At 39.5% G+C, this 25,260-nt stretch overlaps 1 protein-coding gene across 2 annotated transcripts in view; it reads right to left on the bottom strand.

Annotated features, from left to right (window-relative positions):
• The window catches only part of Hadh (hydroxyacyl-CoA dehydrogenase), a 44,497-nt gene extending 20,653 nt beyond the window's left edge, over window positions 1-23,844 (bottom strand). Inside the window, exons 1-2 of one of the 2 annotated variants that reach the window (XM_015484624.2) lie at window positions 23,608-23,844; window positions 2,076-2,204 (exon numbers count right to left, since the gene is read on the bottom strand). In XM_015484624.2, the coding sequence (XP_015340110.1) occupies window positions 2,076-2,204; window positions 23,608-23,739 (261 nt within the window). In that variant the 5' untranslated portion in view covers window positions 23,740-23,844. Of the gene's footprint in view, window positions 1-2,075; window positions 2,205-16,253; window positions 16,395-23,607 lie in introns of those variants that run through there. The other variant, XM_048813714.1, reaches the window with a different exon arrangement.
• Between the last annotated feature and the right edge of the window lie 1,416 nt (window positions 23,845-25,260).

The following is a 25,260-nucleotide window of genomic DNA, read 5'->3' as shown; positions in this document are numbered from 1 at the left end:
TTGAGCATACGGGACATCTTTTTACCCCTATGGCATGGCCACAGCCTCAGCCCAAGGCTGACCTCTGCAGAGTGAAAGAAAAAGGGCAAATGTAGCCTATCTGGGTTCAGACATACTCTGTCCTTGCTAACTCTTAACCCAAGCAGGATTCTCATAAACTGTCTGCTTGAACCCTCAACATAACACCCACTATGTTTGAGAACATGAAGGACAAGTAAAGGAGATCTTAACTTGCTTATGATATTTAGTCTTTGGATTTCATCAAGAAGAGAATAAAATTATCTCCATGCCTACAATTCCGGTTTTTAAAAGATGATTAGACATTGGGAAAAATGCAAATCATACCACAATGAGATACTACTGCATACCTTAGATATCTATGATGGAAAAAAAAAAAGGAGGAAAAAACAAGAGCTGCCTGGGATAGAGAGAAAATGGAACCTTCACACATTGCTGGTGGGGATATAAACCAAGGCAGTCACTATGGATCACAGTTTGGTAGTTTCTCACAAAGCTAAATATGGTACCATCATATAACCCAACAATTCCAATTATACATACACATTCATCCCAATACTGGTGACAAGGGCTGGAGGAGAGTCAGTGCCAGGACCCCTGAGGAGACTGCAATCCTTACATAGAATGACACAGTATTTTCATATAACCTACCTATTTCCATATACTGTATATCATTTCTAGATTATTTTATACTGAATTGTTCAGAGAATAACTCTCAGTAAAAACACATTTTTTGAGTTTTTTTTATCTGTAATTGGCTAAATCCAAAGATGTGGGACCCATAGATATAGAAATTAACTATATATCCAAAAGAAATGAAAACAACAATGTTCATTATAGCATTATTCACAATAGCCAAAAAATGAAAGCCTCTTAATCTCATCAATAAATAAAGGGATGAGCAAACTCTGGTATATACACACAATGGAATATTATTTAGCCATAAAAGGGATGAAATTGTGACACTTGCTACAACACGGATGCATCACGAAAACTTTACTCTAGGTGAAATAAGCAAGACTCAAAAGACAAATATTAAATGGTTCCACTTATATGAAGCATCTGGAACAAGCAAGAAGCAAATTTATAGGCAGAAAGTAGATAAGAAGTTACCAGTGCTGGGGGACAGAGGGAATGGTAAGTTACTGCTTCATGGACAGAGTTTCTGGTTAAAAACAAAAGACAGTTTTCAAAACAGATGGAGGTGATGAGTGTATAATAATGTGAATGTAATTAATGACATTGAGCTGTGTACTTGAAATTGATTAAAATGACAAGTTTCATGTCATATGTATTTTACAAGAATAATGAAATTTAAAAAGGCAACAAGCAACAAATAACAAATTCCCTATTTATAATCTTCTCTACGGGCATATGGAGAAAAAAATCCAACCAAGCCTCCAGGTAATCAATCTAAGTAACTAACAAAGTGACAAAGGAAATACACATTCATTTGGGTGACTTGTGCAATATTTCTAATTAAATGTGAACTCCCAAGTCAAAATGTGCTGGAAAAGCAACAAGGTCCAATAAGAACAAGTCAATAAGCTAGAGTTCCCAGCCTCCTAACAGTTCCTCCTGGTTCTGTGAGAATGACTCATCCTAGATTTGCCCTCTCTAGTTTATCATAAGAAGGCATATAAGATATCAAAAGTTTCCGTCTAAACATAATGTTTATTTGATCATTCTGTTTTACCTTTCAAGTACAGAAAATATTACTATTTCTCCCTCTTCTATTCTTTTGAAAAAATGGCTGTTCCTCAGTCCCAAATTCTCGATCTTCCTTAGAATAAGTTTACCACCTCAGAAATATTTTCCTCAACCTCAAATCCTACCCAACAACAATATAGTTACTTACTTCTCCTGTTTTCTAATCAGCACATCCTGAATGCTTACTGATGATGTCATTATACTGGTCTAAAATTGTGAAGAAATGAGTTTTCCAAAAACAAACTTAAAACAACAAACCCACAGTAAACTATGAGCAGAAACCCCTCACAAATGTGATGAGTGAGAAGAGAAGACTAGTCTTAAGGACAAAGATAACAAGAAATTACCTTAGGATTTTCTGCAAACTTCTTCTTTGACATTTTCCTAAGGTTTTCCTCAATACTTTTTTTGGATTTTGCCAGGATGTCCTCTGTTTGGTCCACCAACACTACTGTGTGGCCACTTGCTGCAGCAACCTAAAGCAAAAACAAATAAACAAACAAACAAAACAAACAAACAAACAAAAAAACAAGGAATCTCTTGTTAAAAGAAAGAAAACATAAAAGTTTAAGAAAGAAGAAAACAGTTCCATATGCCATATGAATTCTACCACCATTTCACTCCAAAATAGTGAATAAACATAATAAGCCAACATTAACTAAACTCATACTTCCTGCCAAGCACCCCTCTAAAACCTTTATGAGGAATATAGCAAATTCTCAAAACAACCTTGTGAAGTTAAGGAGCACCCCCCTTGTGAAGTTAAGGAGCACCCCCAGGGTGGCACAACAGGCAGACAGCACAGCAAGGATCTGAACAAGGTTTTGGAGACCACGTTGGAACCCTTTCCCTGTACGACTCCAGCACTATGCTGTCCGATACAGAAGCCACTACCACATGTGACCACTTAAGTGAAGTGAAATTAATGAAACTTCAAACTCAGTTCCTCAATCACACCAGCCCTTTTCTTCTGAGCTGCAGGACTTGGGGAGCTCAACCCCTGGATTCATCTTTCTGCAGTCCTTAAATCAGAAACAAGTATAAGACTTTAAACTTTAAGCTGGGCTTAATTGCATGCACTTGTAAACCCAGCAACTTGGGAGGCTGAAACAGGAGGATCAAAAGTTTGAGGCCAGTCTCAGCAACTTAGTGGAGACCCTGTCTTAAAAACGTAAAAAGGGCTGGGGTTGTAGCTCAGTGACAGAGTGTCCCTGGGTTAAATTCCCAGTACTAAAACACACACACACACACACACACACACACACACAAACAAACAAAAACAACCTTTAGAGAATCATTGCAACAAAAAGGCTCTGTGCTATTCAGCAATAAGATATACACGAAATTGAAGTCTTTGGTAATCGACCAGTTTAAGACAGGTGAGTTCCTGCTTTTACCACATCACCTTGGTTGGGGGAGGATCCTAAAGAATAGGTATACTTAGTGAAACTACCAAGTTGACAAACAACCAGCTTGGTTTAGCCATAATCAGTGACAAAGTCAACCCGTATTTCATCAATTTGCCAATAGCTTCAGCAAGGACCATGGAATAGGAACTATAGTTCAAAATAGGCCATCAGGTCACCTTACAGACAAGTGTAAATGAATCAGCTTAAGACAGAAGCAAGAGGACACATATGACCTATAACAAACATGATTTAAGAGGCCAGAACGAATGAGATGGCCCCGAGGATCTGGAAAACCCCTGGGAAGCACTGCTTTGGAACCTCTGGGCACCAACAGCATGTACAGAGGAGCAGGTTAGCTGTAGTGGATCTGCCCAGAGAAGAACAAGGAGATGAAAGTTTTAAAAATTAGTCCCAAACCATTGTCATCATGTGAAATTTTTGAGGCCAGGTAACTAAAAGTAGAAAGCTAAAGAAGAAAAGAAACAGAAACAAAAAGGCAAAACCTAAAGGCAAAGAGGTTCAAAACCCAAAGCAAGACTCCCAGGAACAGTTTCAAAATGGTAAGACAGGTTTAAATGCAAGTCAATTTCAATCATATCTACAGTTTCAAACATGGGGCAGGTATGTGTCTGAGCCTGTGGGGCCAGAGGGTGGCATCAGCACCCCAAGGCCTGACAGCCTGCCTGGGAACCACAGAGGAAAAAAGCTGCCAGGACAGAAGTCTGACAACTAGAGCAGGGCAATGGGGCAAAGGGATGAGTCATTATGATAAAAGGACAAAGCAAGCGGCAAGTCCACTGTCAGCAGAAGCACTTCACATGCTGCAGGCAGGTAGCCTAAAGTAGAACAATGTCCCCAAAGCAGAAGACCAATTAAAGTCTCTCCCTAAGTGGCAACAGACCAAAGCCCAACAAGACAACAACTCAAATTATCTGATAGGAATCTGCACTTCCAAATCAATAAATGCTAAGTAGAAAGGCCAGAGCAAATTAGAGGCTATGCAGAAATGACTTAAGACAGCACACCTAAGACAGCTACCCTTAGGAAGTCTGCCTGCAAGGTGACCCTTGGCTGGCATCCAAAACTTGGATTTTGTGAGGCTCCCTACCATTCTCTGACAAGTGTACCCCTGTGCCTAAACTGTTTGTGAAAATGATGTTGCTTATGCTGAATGCCTGTGTTCCACCTGAATGTGAAATTTTGGAATGTGCAAAGCAGAGTGCGCCTACCTGACACACCCAACAAAAATCTTGGACACTTGAGTCTCTAGTTAGCTCTACTGATGAGTGTTTCATAAGTGCTGTTATAACTTGTTGCTGGGGCAAATGAGCATGTCCTGTGTGACTACACTGGGAAAAGGCCCTTGGAAGTCTCCCCTGGACTTTACCCAATTCACTTTTCTCTCTGGCTGTCTGTGTTTTTTGTTATCCTTTAGCAGAAGGAGTAAATTATCATCATGAGTAAGACTATTTGCTGAGCCCTGTGAGCCCTTCTAGTGAGTCACCGAAACTTGGTGGGGCTGGAGATTAGTGGGGAACTCTAACACAGAAACTAAGAAATCAATCCCAAATTCTGGTTGGAGCTGGTAAGGAAATTGAATTGCTTTAAGATGGGTGGCCATCAGCAGCCACAGCTGACAGGCAGGAGTGATGGTCACTGATCCAGGTACATCATCCGCAAGGCATGGGCAAGCAGAGGTGCTGCTGCCTTGGAGTCTTTTTGTTTTGTCTTGGCTCCTCTAACTGCACCTCTGGAATGACACAAGTGATTTTCACTTTATTCCTCTTGACCTCTCCTCTAGGTCATTCTTGGTCAAACAGGATTCCTGATTGCTAGCCACCAAGTACTGATCTACTTGCTCTCACTCCAATTCCAAAAGACACCACTCAGGCTTTCTCAGGTCTTCAAGGAGATGGAAGAAGATTTGAGTATATCTGACACAAGATAGTGCCAAAGCCGAAGGGAACGGAAACACAAAAAGACAATGGGAGCTGTGCTCTCTTACTGAGAATTTATAATCTCACTGAGAAAAACAAACACAATTTTTTGATACAAAACTTTGTACATGGGATGTCACACAAAATAAAAGCCTCATGGTGAGCAATCCAGGCAGGGATCAGATCTCATTAGGCTAGAGGAGAGGAACACATCTACAATGGGCCCAGGGTCCTAAGGAGTAACCTTGAAGAAGTGGCCTCAGCAGATGGGGCAGGTGGTATCACAGGTGGTGGCTCTAGAATGCTACTTTCTGAGTTACTATAATCACATCTGACTGTGATCATCACTAGATAATTTGGACTGTTACAGATAAGCTATAATGCTAGCCTCATAATTACTGCTTTTAAGCCTGTAACAGAATCAAATCTAGAGAAGAAACACCCTCAAATAATAAAAAGAAAAGAAGCAAGCACATTTACTTAAAAAAAAAAAAAAAAACTAAATTAAAATTCAATCAGAAAAAAAATGTCCAGAAAGTATTTTGGGCTTAAATGCTGACCTTCCACTCCCACCTAAAGTCCTCTGATAAACACCCTACACCTCCACACACACAAGACACGGGGCCAACTCAGCCTCTGCCTTTCCTCATCCTGGTGTCTGCAGCACATACCAGAGACAACACATATGTGCAGACAGTGGCCAAAAAAGAGCTATTAAATCAAAGCTCTCCAAGCAACGTTCCAGGAGAGCAAAGTGCATGTGTCACATGATCCTGTCAGTGATTGTGTAAAAGGTCTGTTTATTTTCCCATCTCATTTCTAACAGATATGCTAAGAAACACAGTCAGCAACTTCCTGAGGAAAATTTCATGTTTTATTCATCTCTGCAAATCCCAATGCCTAGCCCATAGTGAGCACACAATGCACAAACAACACAAGGTATGTATTAGATGCTTAATATTCACAGGATTATAAACCCAATATTCTTTGCTTCTAGAACTCTACTTCACATGGGTTCAGTACTCCTCTCCTACTGGTGAATTAGTCTATCGGGCTACCACAGAGATGGCCTCAGGATACAGGCAGTCTGGCCCTTGCTCCCATGTAATCCACAAAAGCTGCAAGATTCTCATTCCAGACTTGGCAAATTGAGGCAATTTTAAGCACAGGTAGGCTGCCACAGGCTACCTGAAGGCCATCTTGTTTCTTTCTGAATTATTAATGCACTTGCCCTATTTTTCCTATGAGAACCAACAGAAGTCTCTCTACCTTCTTTCTATTATCAGGAAAAAAAAAAAATCCTTTAAAAAGAAAAAAGTCAAATGTAGCAAAAATACCAGGGACCATGTACTGAACACCTACCAAGTGCCAGGCTCAACTCTGCATTTTTCCAAGACTACTTCTGAGTGGTCCAAAAACCTTGTTGAAGCAGACAACATACTTTTTGCAAAAGAAGAAATGGGACTGGACAGGTTGAGTCACTTGCCTAAGATCACTAAGTTGTTAAGACACAAAGCCTCTCATATCTATCAAATATGATTCAAATTGAGACTACCTAACTCCAGAAGTGTGTTCTTGTAATCCAATTAAGAGTTTAAGGAAAGTTGTCCTGTTTTTTGAAGTTACCCACTTTCAAGATACAATAATAATATATCATTTTGCAGAAATTTCATGTTCCTAATTTTTTTCTATCCTCTTTCCCCCTTGCCTTTCTTGGTAACTATTATAGACTTGGTAATAGTATCATTAACAAGTCCCTCCTAGTTAACTAAATAATTACATGTCAGTTCTCTCCCCCAAAGTGATGTTCTAATACTCCTTAAAACACATTATGAAGGGCTGGGGTTGTGACTCAGCAGTAGAGAGCTCACCTAGCACATAAGAGCACTCTGCTGGATCCTCAGCACCACATAAAAATAAATAAAATAAAAGTATTGTGTTCAACAACAAATTTTTAAAAAGGCATTATGAAACTGGCATCACTGTTCCATTTTATATAAATGAGGAAACCTGAGGTGTACAGAAGTTAAAACAACATGTCTCAAGTCTAATGGCCACTAAATACAGTAACACACACCATCAACAAGCATCTTTTGGCCTCAGTTAAATTAGTCATATTAATAAAAATTACTAGACAAACCAGAGCACCTACTTAGACAAATGAGTGTTTAAGGCTTAAAAGCAACAAGAGGCACACTAAATACACAGGGTTCTCAAAGTCTGGGTCCTGGACCAGCAGCAGCAACATCAGCTGCAGACTTGTAAAAAATATAAATTCTCAGAATCTAGACTCAATCACACTGTGGCAAGACTTGCAGATGATTCTGATGTTCACTTAGGTTTCAGAGCTTCTGCTCTAAGATCTGTAGCCCAATCAGGCTACAGATTAGAATCAGCTGAGGGACATTTAAAATGAACACAGTCCAGACCCCACCTGCATATATTCTGATTCAATTTAGTCTGAGATGGCACCTAGGCACTGGCATTTTTAAACATATCCTGTTATGGTTTAGATATGATGTGTCCCCCAAAAGTTCATGAGTGAAGGAGTGTGGCTCAGTGACAAAGTGCTTGCTTGACATGCATGAGGCCCTGGGTTCAAATCCCAAGCACCAAAAAGAAAAAAAAAAAAAGTTCATGTGTGAGACAATGCAAGAAAGTTTAGAGGTGAAATGATTATGAGAGCCTTAACCTTATCAGTGCATTAATCCACTTGAATGGATTAACAAGGTGGTAACTGTAGGCAGGGACGGTGTGGCTACAGGATGTGGGTCACTAGGGGTATGCCACTGGGGTTTATATTTTGTCCCTGGTGAGCACAGCTCTCTCTGCTTCTTTATTGCCATGTCTTGAGTTGCCTTTCTCTACTTATTTCTTGTGTCACAATGCTCTGCCTCACCTTGCTCCCAGAGCAATGGAGTTGGCTGTCTATGGACTGAGACCTCTGAAACTGTGAGCCCCAAATAAACTTTTCCTCTTCTACATTGCTCGTCACGTATTTTAGTCACAGCATCAAAAAAACTAAAAAAAAATCCCCAGATGATTTTAATGCCCAGTCACTGTACCCAGAAAGCACTGCTCTAAAACAATTTTGCTGGAAGGTAAAAATCCTGTTAGTCCTGATTCCTATCCCCCCACCACCTACACACACACACCAGCTTTGCCAATTATATCCTCAAACCACAGAGAGGCCAGCAAATCTCTGTCCCTAAACCAGTATTTCAAGTCTTCCTACCACTGTGTCCACAAAAAAGTTCCAAACATCATCATGAAGACACTATCCAGAAGGCTTTCTTCCCCAAACTCCCCAAAGAAAGATCAGGCCCTACCAGTGCTCTTTTCCCTGGGACTCTTGAATATAAGGTGCCTTGCTTCCCTAAATAGAACATGTTTCTTAATTCCTGAAGGTCAGGCTCTGCACTTGCTGCCCCATTTTTGTTTTAGTCCCTTCTCCTGAATGGCTCTCTTCTAACTTTGACCTCTGGCCACATTTGCATCTACCATGTCCTGCATCCACCCTTGCTTGCTTGTCCACTACTAGCTACCCTCCACCACCACTGAGCTAACAACCTCCCTTTTCTTCTCCATAGCCACAATACTGGCGAGGGGCGGAGGGAATGTGGAACCTCCCAGAGAAGATATTCTTTGAAAGATTCCCTGACCAACTGAAATGTTAGTCCATGGATGTTTGTCACCCCTAATAACAGCTCCCACTAGGAGTACCTTCCTGTACCAAATATCAAGACTATCAATCTCAGTTTTATTTAACCAATTATTCAACTTCAAATGCCAATTTTAATTAAGTATCATTTTACAGTTATATAGTTTATTTTCTTAAAAATTGAATAATTATGATATTAAAATCTCAATTAAATGAGCTTATGATTGTTTTTGATATTTGGAACAGGAAAATTCATCAGTTACCATTGTGCTGATAACTATTCATCCAAAGAGAGGAGCTAGGTAATATCTACAGCACAGATATTATGAACATCATGAGGCTCAATTCTCTGGCACATTATCAAGTGCCTATGACTGCTTCATTCTCCCACAACTTTCCTTCTTCAAGCCATTGCAAAACGTTCTTGGAGGAGGTACTGTGGCTTTACCTAGAACAAATAATATTATGCACATAAATTTGCAAAGTGCACTGATATCTCAGATCTCATTAGTGACAAAAATAAACAGTCATATCATCCATAATATCTTCTATTAATGTTATCAATGAAAACACAAATTTTAAAAGTTCCTATAGAACTTTTGAATCCCCCAAAATAAGCCTAAAGACCCTAGTTTGAAAAATAATGTGATCTCCTCTAACCTTTCTGATAACCATAAGAGCAAATGTTAAGAAAGGTGTGACAAGTTAAAATATCAAATAAATATTTAAACTGAACACCATATTAACATTTGGTTCAACATTCCTCTTTCTGTACTACGTAACACCCTAAACTTCAATTTAGAGACATATTATTTCTTCAGCAACATTCTCCCCAACTGGGTTTCCAGCCTCCAAAGCTCAACGTTCCCAACCCTCAATAGAGGTTTGTTTCATCTTCTGAAAGTCCAACTTAAACATTGTCTCCACAGGCTCATATTCCTTCCTCCACAAGATAACCAAGTCTTGAAGTATAAAACTCATAACTCCTATAGCTTACTCAAGTTCTTTAGCTTTTGGCTTTGATCTTAAAAATCTCTTTCACCATGACAGTGGCACACACTTTAATTCCCAACTATTTGGAAGGCTGAGGTAGGAAAATAGAAAGTTCAAAGCCAGCCTCTGCAAATTAGAAAAGACCTCATCTCAAAACAAAAAAATAAAAAGGGTCGAGTGATATGACTTGGTGGAAAGCACCCCGGGGCTCAATCTCCAGTACCAAAAAAAGAAAAGAAAATCTCTCTCTTCCATCTAACTTCACTCTTTCTTCACTCTTCCTTGTAAAAATTATCCTTAATTGCTGTTGAGGCCAACCTCTTTCCTAAGATATATATGATGGTTCCTGGTCATGGGTTCTAGTCTCTCCTCTTCAATAAAATTCCAAGTTCTGGCCAGGATCTTTGTTGCCCACCTATAACCCTGGTGACTCAGAAGTTGAGACAAGAGGATTCCAAGTTTGAGGCCTGTTAGAAAGATCCTGCCTCAAAATAAAAGATAAAAAGGTCTGGGGGTGTAGTTTAGTGGTAAAGTACCCCTAGGTTCCATTCCCAGTACCAAAAAAATAACATAAAATCCCAATAGTTTCAACATGATTAAGTCTTCATTCACAGTTTTCAGTTATATGTTGATGTGAAGCTAAAAACAGAACAAGGGCTATGCTTTTCTTGGCAGCCACACAACTACACTGGTGCACACAAACGCTCCAGACAGTGGGGAAACCTCTGGACAGTTCAGGTAAGAAATGCAGAGGATATGAGAAAATGCTTTTTATCAAATGATCAAAGACCATGGACAAATCCTGCTTCCTTGAAGGTGAGAGCTTTTGAACACCTGTCCCCACATCTGTGCATTCCTAGGAATGGAATGGACCATTTAGAGCACCATACAGGACACAGTACTGTGTTCTGTCCTTCATTGACCACTGAGCCACTGATAGCTGGCTCCAGTGATAAAATGATAAACAAATTCTCTGCTCTCAAAAAGCTTAATTTCTCATAAAGTATTCCATTCCATCCTCATAACATCCATTGGGGGGAGGCATGCTGCTCTCATTGTAACAATAAGCAAACTGGAAGTTGACATGTGACTGGGATTTGAAATTGGAACTGCCTGCTCGCTTACTTTTCTTGACCCTGCAAGGCATGGCTGGGTCTAAGGGCAATATTCCCAAACAACAAGCTGAGCCAGGGCCAGATTCTGGCACCCATGTGCCAACTTGGAACTGGAAAATATACCTTAACCTTTGTCAACTGTCCAATACCGTAAAACTGGGGCAAAAGTATTTTGGGGAGGATTCAGTGAGTTCATATAATTTAAACACCTATAACAGTTCTTAGCATACTACAATAGATTATTATTTGTATTCTAGGCTGCCCCTTCCCCTCTCTAGGCTACAAGGGTCTAAGGCTTATAATTGGACCCAGGTACAGCCTTCTAAGGCTAGAGTTAACCCTTACACAGCACAGCTGGGAATGGAATGGACCTACTTATAAGATTTCTTTGGAGATTTGTAACCATTTGGAAAAGGTGGCAGACAAACCTTCCTAGAAATATTTAAAAAAAAAAAAACCACAAAAAGTTAGTTATGCCAATAATGCATAAAATATATAATTGTCTATTTTATCACCTACTACCATAAAATATAAACAAATCTTTTATAAAAAGTTAAAATATATCAAAATCTAAACCAACAAACACATGGTATCATTTGCAGTGGAGAGAAATGTAAACAAAGATGCAATATTAAATCACAGCTGCATACAATAAACTGTAGTACTCTCTCAACTGCTGTGATCATTTCACAGTGTCCAGGTGTGACTGCCGTGGGCTCAAGTGCTGCTGTTAAGTCTCTGGGTGAGCAGTGTGTCTCTTCAATAAGCCATATTATCATAGTAAAAAGTGATCTCTGTGGTTCCTGCATAGTTCTCACTGTATATAATACAAACAACAAACAAAATCTGTATCAATAGGCCTTTTATGTTATAGGTAAGGCTTCCAGCCAACAGCAGGCTCACAGTAGTCAAGTTTCTGGGGAGTCAAAAATTATACATGAATTTTCAATTGCTCAGTGATTAGGGTCCCTAATCCCTGCATTGTTCATGAGTCAACTGTATTTTGTTTTGTTTTTGATCTTACACCTCTGATCTCAAGACTTGTTCTCCTTTCAGTTTTCATTTTCAGGTATTCCCACCTGTGTCTTTAATTTTACAAACAGGCTGGGAAATCACTCTGTTTAAAAAGAAAGAAAAAAATGGATGAGGCAACTTCCTCAACTACCTAAAGCTGGCTTTGGCTTCACCACCAAAGTCCTTCCATTACTAAGTAGCACAGTGGTATGCTGAGGGCCAAGTTCTAGACTAGAGCTAGATTCACATTCATATTCCTAAATTCATATTCTCACTACTGGGGCTAGGGGTGTAGCTCAGGGGTAGAGTGCGTGCCTAGCACATGTGCTTGATCCTCAGCACTGCATAAAAACAGATAAAATAAAGGTATTGTGTCTATCTACAACTAAAAATATTTAAAAAAAAAAAAAAAAAAAAGCAAAAGCAAAACCCTCAATGCCATGCTTTGAATATGTCCCATTCAAAGTCAGGTACTGCCAATGCGGTAGTATTAAAAAGTGAAGCCTTTAAGAGATGGATAGGCCACAAGGGCTCCTCCCTCATGCCTTGCAGGTGACAGGTACCCAATAACTGTAAAATAAAAAATAATTTGGAGCATGATAAACTGAGCTCCAAATACAAACCAGACACACCACACTTCTTCCTCTTCTGTGCCAATTTATAGATCCATGCCCTCACCTGTGTGGTTTTCTCTGCCAGGCATGTTCTCCCTCACTGCTGCCTTCCCTATATCTTTCATAATCTAATACAGAGGTTATTTGTCCTTTAATGAAATTTCTTCCTACCCCTAGCAGACATTTCTTTGTGCCTCTACTGATTTATAGATATAACAAATCTTTTGTATAGGACTCAAAATAGTGTGTGGGGTGGCAAAAAAAAAAGGGTAACAGAAGTTTATGCTAATATGACTCACCAGCTACCAATGGCTGCTCAATAATATAATAGTAGCCCAAACCACAGGATCAGAAAATGAAAGATAAAAAGGCCATAGGTTCTTTTATGTAAAAATTTCTCAAGTTTGGTCATTAATCAACCAGAATGTAAGAGAAATTCCAGATGTGATGGAAGAATGATAAATCAGAAATGCAAAAACTGATCAACACCAACTTTTGATTGTGAATTCAAGATAACAATGCAGAACCTTTTCAAAAGGGCTGCTACATCATCTACTAGTTCAGATTCTAAAGTTGCTGTCACTATAAATGCCATTTCAGGGTTGTTCTGTCTTACCCCTATCTGAAACCCAACTTGAATTTCCAGTAAATATAAATTTCATAAACTATATATGTATATATATATATACACATACACATACACACACACACACATATATATATTCATACTTTTTTAATGTCCATTTTTCCTTACCATAAGAATTATTCTATATGTCACATCACATCTTTTGTATTTAAAAAGACTTTCCTCAGACTGGGGATATAGTTCAGTGGTAGAACACATGTTCAGCATAAGCAAGGCCCTGGGTTTGATCCACTGTACTGTGTGTATCTGCACATGCACATGTTTACCTTAAGGTAATGTATCCAAACTATTAAAATTTTCATTTATAGTAAGTCACATCCCAGACATGACAGGCAGGCAGTCTTTATTACAATTAGTTATTCATACCTGTATTTCTTCCTCTACACAGTAGGCTCCTCAAGAGTAGCGATCACATCTTACCTTTCATACTTCTTATGAATACATGAACGATGGACAACCCTTCCACTATTTTTTGGTAGTACAGAGAATTGAACCCAGACCCTCACACATTAGGCAAGCACTCTGCAATGAAGCTACATCCCCAGCCCTTATCAAGTTCTCTTAAATTGCACAGGTGGCCTGTAACACATAATGTTCCTGTTTCAGCCTCCCGAGTTACTGGAATTACAAACCTGTACCACCAAGCCCAGCCTTGTCTATTTTTTAAAGGCCTCAATATGCAAATTGTTTTAGAAATAAATTCTCAAGAAATCATGACCGGTTTTGTTAACTATGAAAACAAACTTTACATAAATGTCAAGTTATTTTAAAATTATGCAAAATTAAAATAATGAGAAATCACTTTTGTTTGAAAATAAGAAAAAAAGGAGCTAATAGCAGACTTCAGCCAATAATAAAGTATAAAAAAGTTACAAAAGTCTCCGTTATTTTGGTGAGCAGATTAGATTTCTGGAACTGGTGTCTGGAATGCTAGGCAAAAGGGGAACTGGAAGACACATGTTGCCTAAAGAGCAATTAACATTCTTTATACACTGTACCTACCCCTGTGATTTAAAAATGAATTTGTGTTTAATTCACTCCAGCATGTTAACACATCTTGTTCCTTTTATCAAAGGGGCTGTGGGCAAGGCCCTAGGCTGCAGAGGGGCCCATGTGAGCCAGGTCAGATATGGCCACAGAAACTCAGATTCACTCCCTCCAACACAGCTTCCTCTTACCACATGGGGAATTAAGACCCTTAGCTTTCACTACCTTAAGGTCAGAGATCAGCAAAAGCATTTATTTTTTTTTTATTTTCTTTTTTTTTATTATTGTTCAGGGTTATTAAAGATAATCAAGACCAGCAATTTGTAGAGCAGATCAGCTGATGTGGTAGCCAAAATCAACTAGTGGTATCTTTTAAATTCTCTTAGCCGTGAAATCCTCCATAGGAAAGAATACAAAAGACCAATAATGTAAAATAAGTCATAGAAAAGCAGTTTGGGTAACACTAAGAATATTCATGGGACCCCTGAGGTCCATCAGAGAGCATAGTACAAAAATCTATGAATTACTCACATCCATTAGAATGACTATTACAAAAAAAAAAAGTTTGGGCAAGGTATGGAGAAATAAAAACCACTGTGCATTGCTGATGAAATGGAAAATGGTGCAGCCACTATGAAAAATAGAATGGAAAATCCTCAAAAAATTAAAAACAGAATTACCATATGATCCAGCAATTCCACTTCTGGTTATATACCCCAAAGAACTGAAAGCAAGGACTGAAACAGATATTTGTACACCTATGTTCAAGCAGTACTAGTCACGAGGGGGGAAAAAAAAGGTGGAAGCAATTCAAGTGTCCACTGATGAATGAAGGAATAAACAAAGTGTGATACACATCCAGTAGGGTGTTATTCCACTTAAAAAGAGCAATCTAGCACATGAACCTTGAAGATATGATGCTATCTGAAATAAGCCAGTTGCAAATAGACAAATACAAAGCAATTCCACTTATTTGAAGTACTTAAAATAGTTGAATTCAGAGACAAAAGGTAGAACAACAGTTGTCAGAGATGGAAGAAAAAATGGCAAAAAACTATTTAATGAGTACTGTTTCCATTTTGCAAGATTAAGAGTTCTAGAGGCAGATGTTGATGATGCTTCCATGATATTGTGAATGTACTCAAATGCCACTGAATCATACACTTGAAAATGATTAAAATGATAAATTACCATAATTAAGAAAAAACAGATAATAAAGAAAAATAACAAAAAACCCACTGACCTAATCTAACATAACATCTTCTTTTCAGTGAAGAAAGAAAACAGAAACTATCACAGAACAATTAATCACCTAGATACAGACAGACACCAAAGATCTGATGGCTCTTTCTATTGATGTAACTGAGAACCTTTCTGATAATGTGAGGATACTTGTATTAGTAAGAGCTCTTATTTAGAAAAGCATTTCATGTATCTTGGATGCAAGGAAACTCATGTTTCTAGAATTATGTAATGATATCACTTAAGTTACTGCTAACTTTTTGGCAAGGAGATATCTGGTAATGGAAAAGGAGACCACAAAAGAAAAATAACCTTTCTTCTCCTCCTTCAAACATCTATAATTTATTGTAATTTTTACAATAAATGAAGAAGACTCCTCCTGGCACTTGAACTTCAGTGACAATAATTTAAATCAGCCCACTGAGAATTCTTGTCTTGTATTACAGTGACTTACACACTCCAAGACCTTGAAGACAAGTAGTCTGCAATGGAAAAAAATTATTTGAAGCCTATGTCCTCAGCTCCATGACTTTTCTAGGCCCAGTGGAAGGCAGGCTCAGCCAGAGAGGAAATATTTTTAGACAAGGGTGCTTCAGAGTTCTAAAAATAAGCCAAGAGAACAGAATGCTTGTCAAAGTCCCCAAAGTACTCTGGCCACAGGATCAGTAAGCATGCCAAGCAAAAGCATGCTAGATTTACATATTTTTTGCAAATGTATCACCAGATTTGAAGCAGTTTCTCTGAAGCATAGCTTAACTGATGAATATGTAAAAACCAGTCAGCAACTGGTCCAGTGACTGACTGGTTTCCCTCCCCTCTCCCACCAACAACACAACTCCACACCAGAAAGGAGGGCTATGGCATGGTCTTCAAAATATCCCCAAGTGGTACAAATTATCCACCACACCTGAACTCTGAATAAGGACACAGAGTCAATGCTCCAAAGCTGACTGTGCCAGGGCTGCTGTCCCTTCACAGGAAGGTCTGCCTTTCTCAGTCTTCTTGATTTGCTCCAGAGAAGAAAATGGGTCATAAATCAGGTGCAACTCTGTGAACTGGCGATTCTGGGTTTATGATTATCTCTGCTTGAGTAAGACCTTGGACTCTGCTATCAGCACAAAGTAGTCTTCACTAAGTTCAACAAATCAGGCAAGGGTTCTCTGTTGAGGCTTTCAACCACACTGCCACCATAGCCAGCTGGTTTGTTATTAAAACAGTTAAATGCCTTGGCTGTCCTCCCAAAGCGTATTTCTAAAAAGCTAAGAAAATGTGCCCCCCAATTTGGACTATAAGTCTGCTAAATATAAAAAAAAATTACTAAGGGGCTGGGATTGTGGCTTAGCGGTAGAGCGCTCGCCTAGCACGGGCGGGACCCGGGTTTGATCCTCAGCACCACATAAAAATAAAGGCACTGTGTTGTGTCCATCTACACCTTAAAAAAAAAAATACTAAGTATCTAGGTTTGGTTAATACAGAGGAAGTATTAGGTAATAGGGGTCATACAGAGACCTCCCACAAATTCTGAAAAAGAGGAGGGTTAACTGAACATGTTAATCATAACAATTAAGTCTTAATCACATTTATGAATCCCTCAAAGACGCTGCATGACAGACACTTTGGGCAGAAAAGAGTTATAATCTAAACTGTTCTCCACCAAGATTAATATGATAATGTGTTATAATAAGGTTTTTTCCTTTAGTGTTTGCTGAAAAGACTAACACAGACACCCCCACAACAATTCAAGTAATATGCCTGGTCTAAGAATCACAGAGGAGATAGCAAAGTTACAGAGCCTTTTCTAGGATAAAGAAAACACTTCATGACCTCAGTTGCAGAGTACATGAGGCTAGAACAGTAATAGCAATAACCAAAGGATACCCTGTGGGAAAAACTTTAAGGGGAAGAAAAGGGAACATGATGATTTAATTTTGGGTAGGTGACGAGTCCATAATGGCAGAAAGACAATGGTAGTACAGCATACAGATGGAGATGACCTGCAGGTGACTCTAATTTTTAGTCTAGAGTTGAGAAGAAGACAAGCTGATAACTGTTGATTCAGGATACCAAGAGGATCCTTTGGCCATTCTTCTCCCCATAAGACAGCATGGGCCAGAGATCAGACACAGCTATGGTTTTCTCAGTCTCAGGGATTTCCAATCCACAGAATAGGAGTGTAAGGAACCCAGTTCTGGCCCCAGCTCTGCCTCTCACCCTTGACTTCAAGTATCATCTCTGTGGGGGTATTAGAATGGTCACATGAAATAATAGATATCAAAAGGCTATGCAAAGAATAAAACATTATATTTCTTGGATATTTTAAGTGTCAGGCTCTGTTCTAAATGCTTTGTGAGTATGAATGCATGGCAATATCCCCAAAGCAAGTCAATGGGGCATTAAGATTATCTTTCTCAAGAAAACACTTAGGTAAAATTTAAAATTTCCAAAATTGTTTGAACTCCCCGTATTTCTGTATCAAATAGCTTCAAAGGCAGATAAGAGACTTTAAATAGGCCACCAGTTTAGATATGCCAAATCATAAAGTAGTGAACATGTACTGACCAATTATTGCTGAATACACTAATAAGAATTGTGCCTGTATAAATTCTTATTAGTGTATTTTAACATTTAATTCTCACAACATGAGGCAAATACTGTTATTTCTAGCTAGGGAAAGAAGGAGTAAGTGAGTTGCCCAATGTTCTTACAGCCAGGAAAGGAGGGCAGGGATCTAAACTCTGGCACGGATTTCAAGGCCTTTACTTTCAAGCTTAGAACACCACTTATCAGAAACAATTACTGCATCTCTAGCATAACTGGAGAGACAGAATAGACAGCAGCAGCATAATCTTCCTGTGTTCTCAGTAGAGCTAGGCAATGAAGTGTGTATATTTAAGGCAGATAAGGGGAGAAGAGGAGGGGAAGGGGAGGAAACCCGAAACTCAAACAAGCAGATCTAGGAGATAGCAGAGAAAAATCAAAACGTGACTAAAATGCCATTTCTTATTCTACAAAATGTCCAAATACATTCAATAACAGCATTTTATTTTTATTTATTTATTTATTTGGTTTTTGTTTGTTTATTTATTTTTGCCTGTCAGTCCTACCTCTTCTCACCCTCTGGGAACAACAGTATCTCCACACCCACCCTGAGTTCAATGACTGATGTGCAATACATAGGTAGAGCAGTACATCAGTGATGATCAGAGAACAGCCCTATAAAGAATTAAGTAACAACTCAAGAAATGAGGGAAGTATGACAAACAGATATATGCCATACTCCTGAGCAGGAAGTTAACACCTGAGAATAAAAATATCCCTTTCATAATGAACAGTCCAAATGAGATCCTACAGTCAGGTAACTACCAATATCTATGGATCCTGAAACTTCTAGGTCTCTGCACTGTTTTTCAAGCAAACTTCAACAGAGCCCTATACTCACTGTCCCAATAGAAATGAATAAAGCTAAAAAGTACAAAATAACTATGATTACTCCTCCATTCAGAATCAGAAAGTTCGGAGCTGGGAGCAGGGGGAACAGGGTGAATAAATTCAGTGGCTGGGGAGAAGTTTTTGAGTCTGAGTCCTTTTGGAGCATCACAAAGGAACACAAAGGTTAGGGGAATATTCACCTGTAGCTTAGAATGCTCCCCCTGCCCCCACTTAGTTTCAATAGCTTAAGGAGTTCTCCTCCAAAAGAAATGTGCAACTTTGGCTTCTTAAAGGGGAAAATAAACACACACACACATACACATACACACACTTTTTGGGTGAGACAACTCACCCCTAATCTCCTTTAAGGTGCAAACTTTCTCACTTCCCCAAAGAAGTGTAATATCCTAAAAAGAATGGGCTGGAGATATAGCTCAGTAGCTCAGTTGTAGAGTTCTTGCCTAGGATAGACTAGGCCCTGGCCTGGGTTCAATCTCTAGCATAAAACACTCATAACACTCATATTCTCTCTCTCTCTCTCTCTCTCTCTCTCTCTCTCTCTCTCACACACACACACACACACACACACACACACACACGCACATGGTTTACAGAAAGTCTCTGAAATGTCCCAGGGAGCCCACTGGCTTCTCACCAATAATTTAACAGAAACGTATGAGCTATCTGGACTCCTTGTATGAAAAAAGGCAATGGACTAAGTAAAATTTAGAAAGGATTCATTCCATGAACTGGAGAAATGCACAACTAGTAGCTTCTTTCCTTTCTTTCTTCTGGGCTCCTTCCCCCCTTTTAAAGCAAAAAACAAAGCTGGGCATGATGATGCACGCCTACAATCCCAGCATGCCTGTAATGCAGTCACTCAAAGGCTGAGGCAGGAAGATCACAGGTTCAGGGCCTGCCTTAGCAATTTAATGAGGCCCTAAGCAATTTATCAAGACCCTGCCTCAAAATAAAAAGCTGGGGAACCCTGCTTCAATCCCTGATAACTCCCCCAGCCCCACCAAAAAAAAAAAAAAAAAAGGAAAGAGGGAAACCAGCAAAAGACAACCTGTCCTCACTCAAGGTTTATTTAATGCACAAATTTCTTTGTTGGCCTAAATATCCAGCTAAAGATAAATTGGCAATCAAGACCAAGTCAGAAGCCTATAACAAGCAACACACATAAAACAAGTTAACTTATTTAAACATTAACCTGCAGTCTAAGGGATTTTTTTTTTTCTTTTAATTTAAAGCAAACAAAAAAACAATGACAGGCCAAGTAGATACTCTAAAACTACATCTGTACTAATGGCATATGTTCTGGTCAAATGCAATTAGGCACAGACCTCACTTGTCTAAAAATTGTTTAATTGCTTGTGAAATACATCAGGTGCCTACAAAATCTGTTCAGAATTTTTTCACCTTGCTCAGCAAAAACTAGAACACATTAAAATGATAAATTAAAAAATTAAAATTGTAAACAGACCTGCCACTTGATTAAAATTAAAACTACTTCAGCAAGAATTCAGGAGAATGAACCGAAATGTGATTAGCACTATAATCAAGACAATAGTTTTTGGGTTTGCACTTTTCTCACTTTACTAAGGTGGTAGATGAAAGGTGCTTTATCTCATTTCAGAGATTCCCTAAACAAACTGCAGTATCAGGTGAGATTTACAATATGTAACGGAATTATGACCAATATTTTCCATCTTAATATTAGGTGTCTACCTCAGTAGCAAAGATCAGGAATGAAAGGGACACAAGGCAAAACATGCAACAGGATAGATAACTGCACTGAACATAAAAATCACAGAGGCAGTTAACAATGAGCTCTTATCATCTGCCAGACACTGTCCTAACTGTTTGACATGTGCTAATTCATTTAATCCTTTCCATATTCCTCCATGCCAGTACTACTTTAGAGACAAGGAAACTGAGGTACAGAGGTATATTAACTTTCCAATGTTACCACAACCAGTGTGGGATACAGCTGGCCTGCAGACCATCCAACTGCCTATACTGACATCCATCTGTATACAAAACATATCAAGTAATGTCAGTGGAACTGAATAGGCAAAACAGATTTTTACTCTGCCAAAGCTGTTGATCCAGAAGCAAAAAGAATGAGGTACTATTGCCTAGACTGCTTGCTACAGGGAAGAATGCAAAACGAGATCATCTAACCCACTGAAAATATTGCATAGATTTGTTTCACAGGAAAGCACCTTTTCCCTCTGAAGTAGAAGAAATTAAAATGGGTAGAAAGAAGACATAAAGGAAAGACAAGAAAATATAATTTTAATTTGAGTTTCCACATAGCAAGCCAGTCTCTTTACCAGGGCTGTCACTCCAAAATTTTAGGGGAAATCTATAAATCTTAAAGTTGACCATAAATTCATTCCCTCATAATCACTTTAAGCACTGTTAAATAATGGATTAACACTTTAATAGATTAAGCAAAGAGAAATACAAATATTTTGAGGAACCTATAATTTAGGGAACCTCCTAGTATTACCTATTGCTCAAATAACAGAGACCAAGTCAGCTAAGGATCCTGAGAATGATCAGACCACCATAAATTGTCTTACAATAATAAGAATGATGCAACTTTACATACCTTTTCTTATCATACCTTACATCCTTCATTTAAAACAAGAGCCAGAAACCCCTAAACCACTGTCTCTCACTCTCAAGATGGTCTGCATTCTCCCTTGAACAGTGTACTGTTTGCTTTCTTAAATAGATCTCTGTGCCTCTACTGACTCCTACTGGAATTTTTCTTTCATGTATGCCAAGGGCTCTATCTGTCCTGAGTTGAGCTCCCCTGCCCCTTCTCCCTCTGAACTCCAGGAGACTCTCTTCTAGTGATTTCTTCTCCTGACACCTTATAGGACTAGAGTCGTCACCTAAAATAACTAGGATCTCTTAAACTGTTACATTAAGGATGGAACTACTATTTCTTATGATGGTCCACTATTTAGGCTTTTGGGTTTCATTACCGTTTGGAATAACAATTTTATTATTTTTCCAACCTAGTAGGTAAATAGCATTCTTTTTTTCCTTTAAGTTTCAAAAGGCACTTCCTGGTCCAGCTAATGAAGGATTAAATTATCAAATCTATGTATCTCCTTAATGTCAGTCACTTCTCCTTTCTCTTTTTTTAGGTGAAAGTTCCAACATCATGCCTATAATTTGAGGTGCTGCTTCTGTCTCTTCATGAAATACAACATGCCCCCCACCTAAACTGGGGATTAAACCCTGGGGCACTCTACCAATGAGTTACATCCCCAACCCATATATATATATATATATATATATATATATATTTTTTTTTCATTTGTTTATTTTGAAACAGGTTCCCAGAGAGTTGCTGAGGTTGGCCTCAAAGGTATGATCCTCCTACCTCATTTTCCCTAGTCACTGGGATTACAGGCATCTGCCTCACTGAACTTTTTCTGTAATATGTGTAAAACTTTTAGGTTGAAGGGACTTATTCCTGTCATGCCACACATAATGGAGTTTATGAGGACACCAAAACCTAGCAGCCAGGGTATCTGTACAATGAAAAGAACAACATATGTCCAAAACCATGATCTCATAAGAAATGGGAGACAGTAAAAATCAGAAAGATAAAACACTACAGAAATACAGATTTTAGGGGGAAATGCAATCAAATTAACATATTGCAAAAAAATTGCAGGAAGGGGAAATAAAGACACATAATAATAGTAAAAAAATGTTAAGTAACATGGAAGTATGAATTGGAAAAAAGACAAATAAATAAATAAAAATTAAACTCTTTCGTGACTATAGTTAGTGCAATTTAGGAACACTCCAAAGGAAAAATTAGGTGACAATAACCGCTCCTCCATTCCCCAACAATTTAAGGGCAAAGGACTTAAATTAATGATAAGCAGCTAGGATGTGCAAATCAGAATTCTCTGACATGAGTGGGAACATAACTGGTTGTGGAAAACAAAAAACAAACAAACCAAACAAAAAACCCTAAAAACTGAAAGCATTGTATCCATATAATCAACTGCACCTCTGAACCTGAATCATGGAGCTGGAACAGAGCAGAGTCCTGCAAAAAACAAAATAAAACAAAACAAACAAAAAAATCTTCTATTTCTTCAGTCCTCTCCACTGTTTTATCTCCAGCTCCCACTGTCCTAAGCGTCGGAAGAGAGCCCAGATTTCTCTGCACTGAGGGCACTAGGTCAAAGTTGCCTCCAGAAGCCTTAGGCGGAATTCCAGGCCTCCACGAATTCGGATTAGGAGAGTGTAATTTACAAAGTGTTAGAAAAGTGGTGACTATTGTTATTCTTTATAACCTAGCAGACGAAGGAAACACGGGGAAGAGCGGGGAGTCCGTGTAGGGAAGAAAATTGCTGACAAAGACTGCATTATTATTAAAAGCTGGTAAGTAAACTTAAAACTGATAGCAGTGCATGTCTCTGAAAGTAAATTTCTGTTTGCGCAAGGCAGCGATCAAACAAGTTATGCTGAACCTGGTGCCCCTGTAACTTGACGCACGGCCCCGTTCCAAACTGCCTTCACCAACACTCTCCACCGAACCTTCATGGGGCCTTGCGGAAGGCTGGAATTTCAGATAGGAAGGAACTGGGGACCGGGCCAAGAACACTGAATTCGGGGAGACACAGATTGGCTGTTCCTTCACCGGCCCAGACGTAACGTAGTTCAACTACACCCGGAGGGGCGGGTGAAAACTCCCCGCGACTCCGGCGGAAGGGCCACCACCTGCCGGCGCTTTCGTCTCGGGGTGGGTGGCGGAGCGAGCGTGGTTCGCTGCCCGTGGGGCCGCTCACCTGGGCTATGCCGGCGCCCATCAGCCCGCCGCCGATGACCGTCACGTGCTTGACGATAATTTTCTTCGCCGAGGCCGAAGCGCTGGACGAAGAAGACAGGGAGCGCACGAACTGCCTGGTTACGAAAGCCATGGTGCAGGGACGACTACAGCGACGGCGAAACAAGACGAAGGACTAAGCAAGAACAGCTCGGCCTAGGCGGCGAGCGGACCTCTGGGGGCGGGCACCCCGCGGCCCCGCCGCCTGCGCGCCGCGGCGCCGCCCTGACGTCAACGGAGGCGTGGACTCGCGCCTGCTCTGCCCATTGGCCCAGACGTCAGGCGCCCGCATTTGAACATCTGGACTCTACTGGGGTTCGCTTTCAGGGGCGCTCCGCCCCGCCTGGCTCCCAAACCCAAGGCAGCACACTTGGCCAACCCTCGTATCAAATGTCTGGCGACCCGTCGGTTCCAAATCAAAGATCAGGCCCGGGGAAGGAAAGGAGAGTTGACCTTTAGTTATCTATTTCAAAGTTAGTTAATGCAGTGAGCTTGTGGTCAAAGAGCAACCTCTGGAGAGGAACTGATAAGATTAGAAAGCAAAGGAAGAGTATCTTTCTTAGCAATGGAAGACTTGATACACTCTAGGCAAATCTTCTCTTGCGAATACTTTGTAATTATTGTGCTGTAGTCATACAGAATTTCTATAAGTTTACTTACTTTTTAATGTATAAAAGAACCCACAGATTCACCATCCAAACAAAAGTCATCTGCTCCCAACTGAAAGTAAATATAGTGAATCCTTTGTACCATTGCTTTGATCTGATCTTTATATTTAATACTGCAAAAACATGGGGGAAGCATGTTTTGAGCACCTTGTTAGGCTTGGGAGGTCACTACTGGCTGAAGAGACAGTGTTATATTCAAGTAGAATCCTTTAAGTGTTACACCGTAGCAAAATGCAAAAACCTCTGGAACTAGAAATGGGAAAGGAATATCACACAAAGAAACCTAGTAACAGGAATAATTTGGAAATTTTATAAAGAAAAGATAATTCTAGGCAGGAGAAGCAGTAAATGCAAAGGCAGACCCATACTGCAACAACAAAAGGAGATGAGGAATTAAGTGTGGTTAGAGGGGAAACTATGATGGTAGACTGGGAGGATGAGCGTTTAAGTGGATTTTAACTATTAATCCTCATTTACAAGTTTATCTAATGAAAGGCAAAATACAACCTAAGTACAGTGTGGTCATGATGTTTTATAGGATGAAATTTGCGTGTAATGTACAACATGATGCCCAAATATGGTACGTTTTCAGATGTACAATTTCTTTTCCTCAGGAAAGAAAGAATAACACTTGTCTTAATCCATTCAGGCTGCTATAACAAAATACCATAAGTCAAAGGTCTTATAAATTGAGTCTCTTTTATTGCTAAACAATAAAAACTTCTTTCTCACAATTCTAGAGGCTGGGAAGTCCAAAGTCAAGGCACCTGTTGATCCTATGTCTGGTGAGGGCCTGCTTCCTGACTAATAGGTGGTTCCTCCTTGGTATAACCTCACAAGGTAGAAGCTGCAAGTTAGCTACATGGGGAATTCATCCCATTCATGAGGGCCTGCCCTCATGACCTCATTATCTTTGAAAGGCCCACGTCCAATTACTCTCTTATTAG

Source organism: Marmota marmota, unplaced genomic scaffold, assembly GCF_001458135.2.
Source record: "Marmota marmota marmota unplaced genomic scaffold, marMar, whole genome shotgun sequence".
Taxonomy (NCBI): Eukaryota; Metazoa; Chordata; class Mammalia; order Rodentia; family Sciuridae; genus Marmota; species Marmota marmota.
This window is presented reverse-complemented; position numbering and strand designations above follow the sequence as displayed.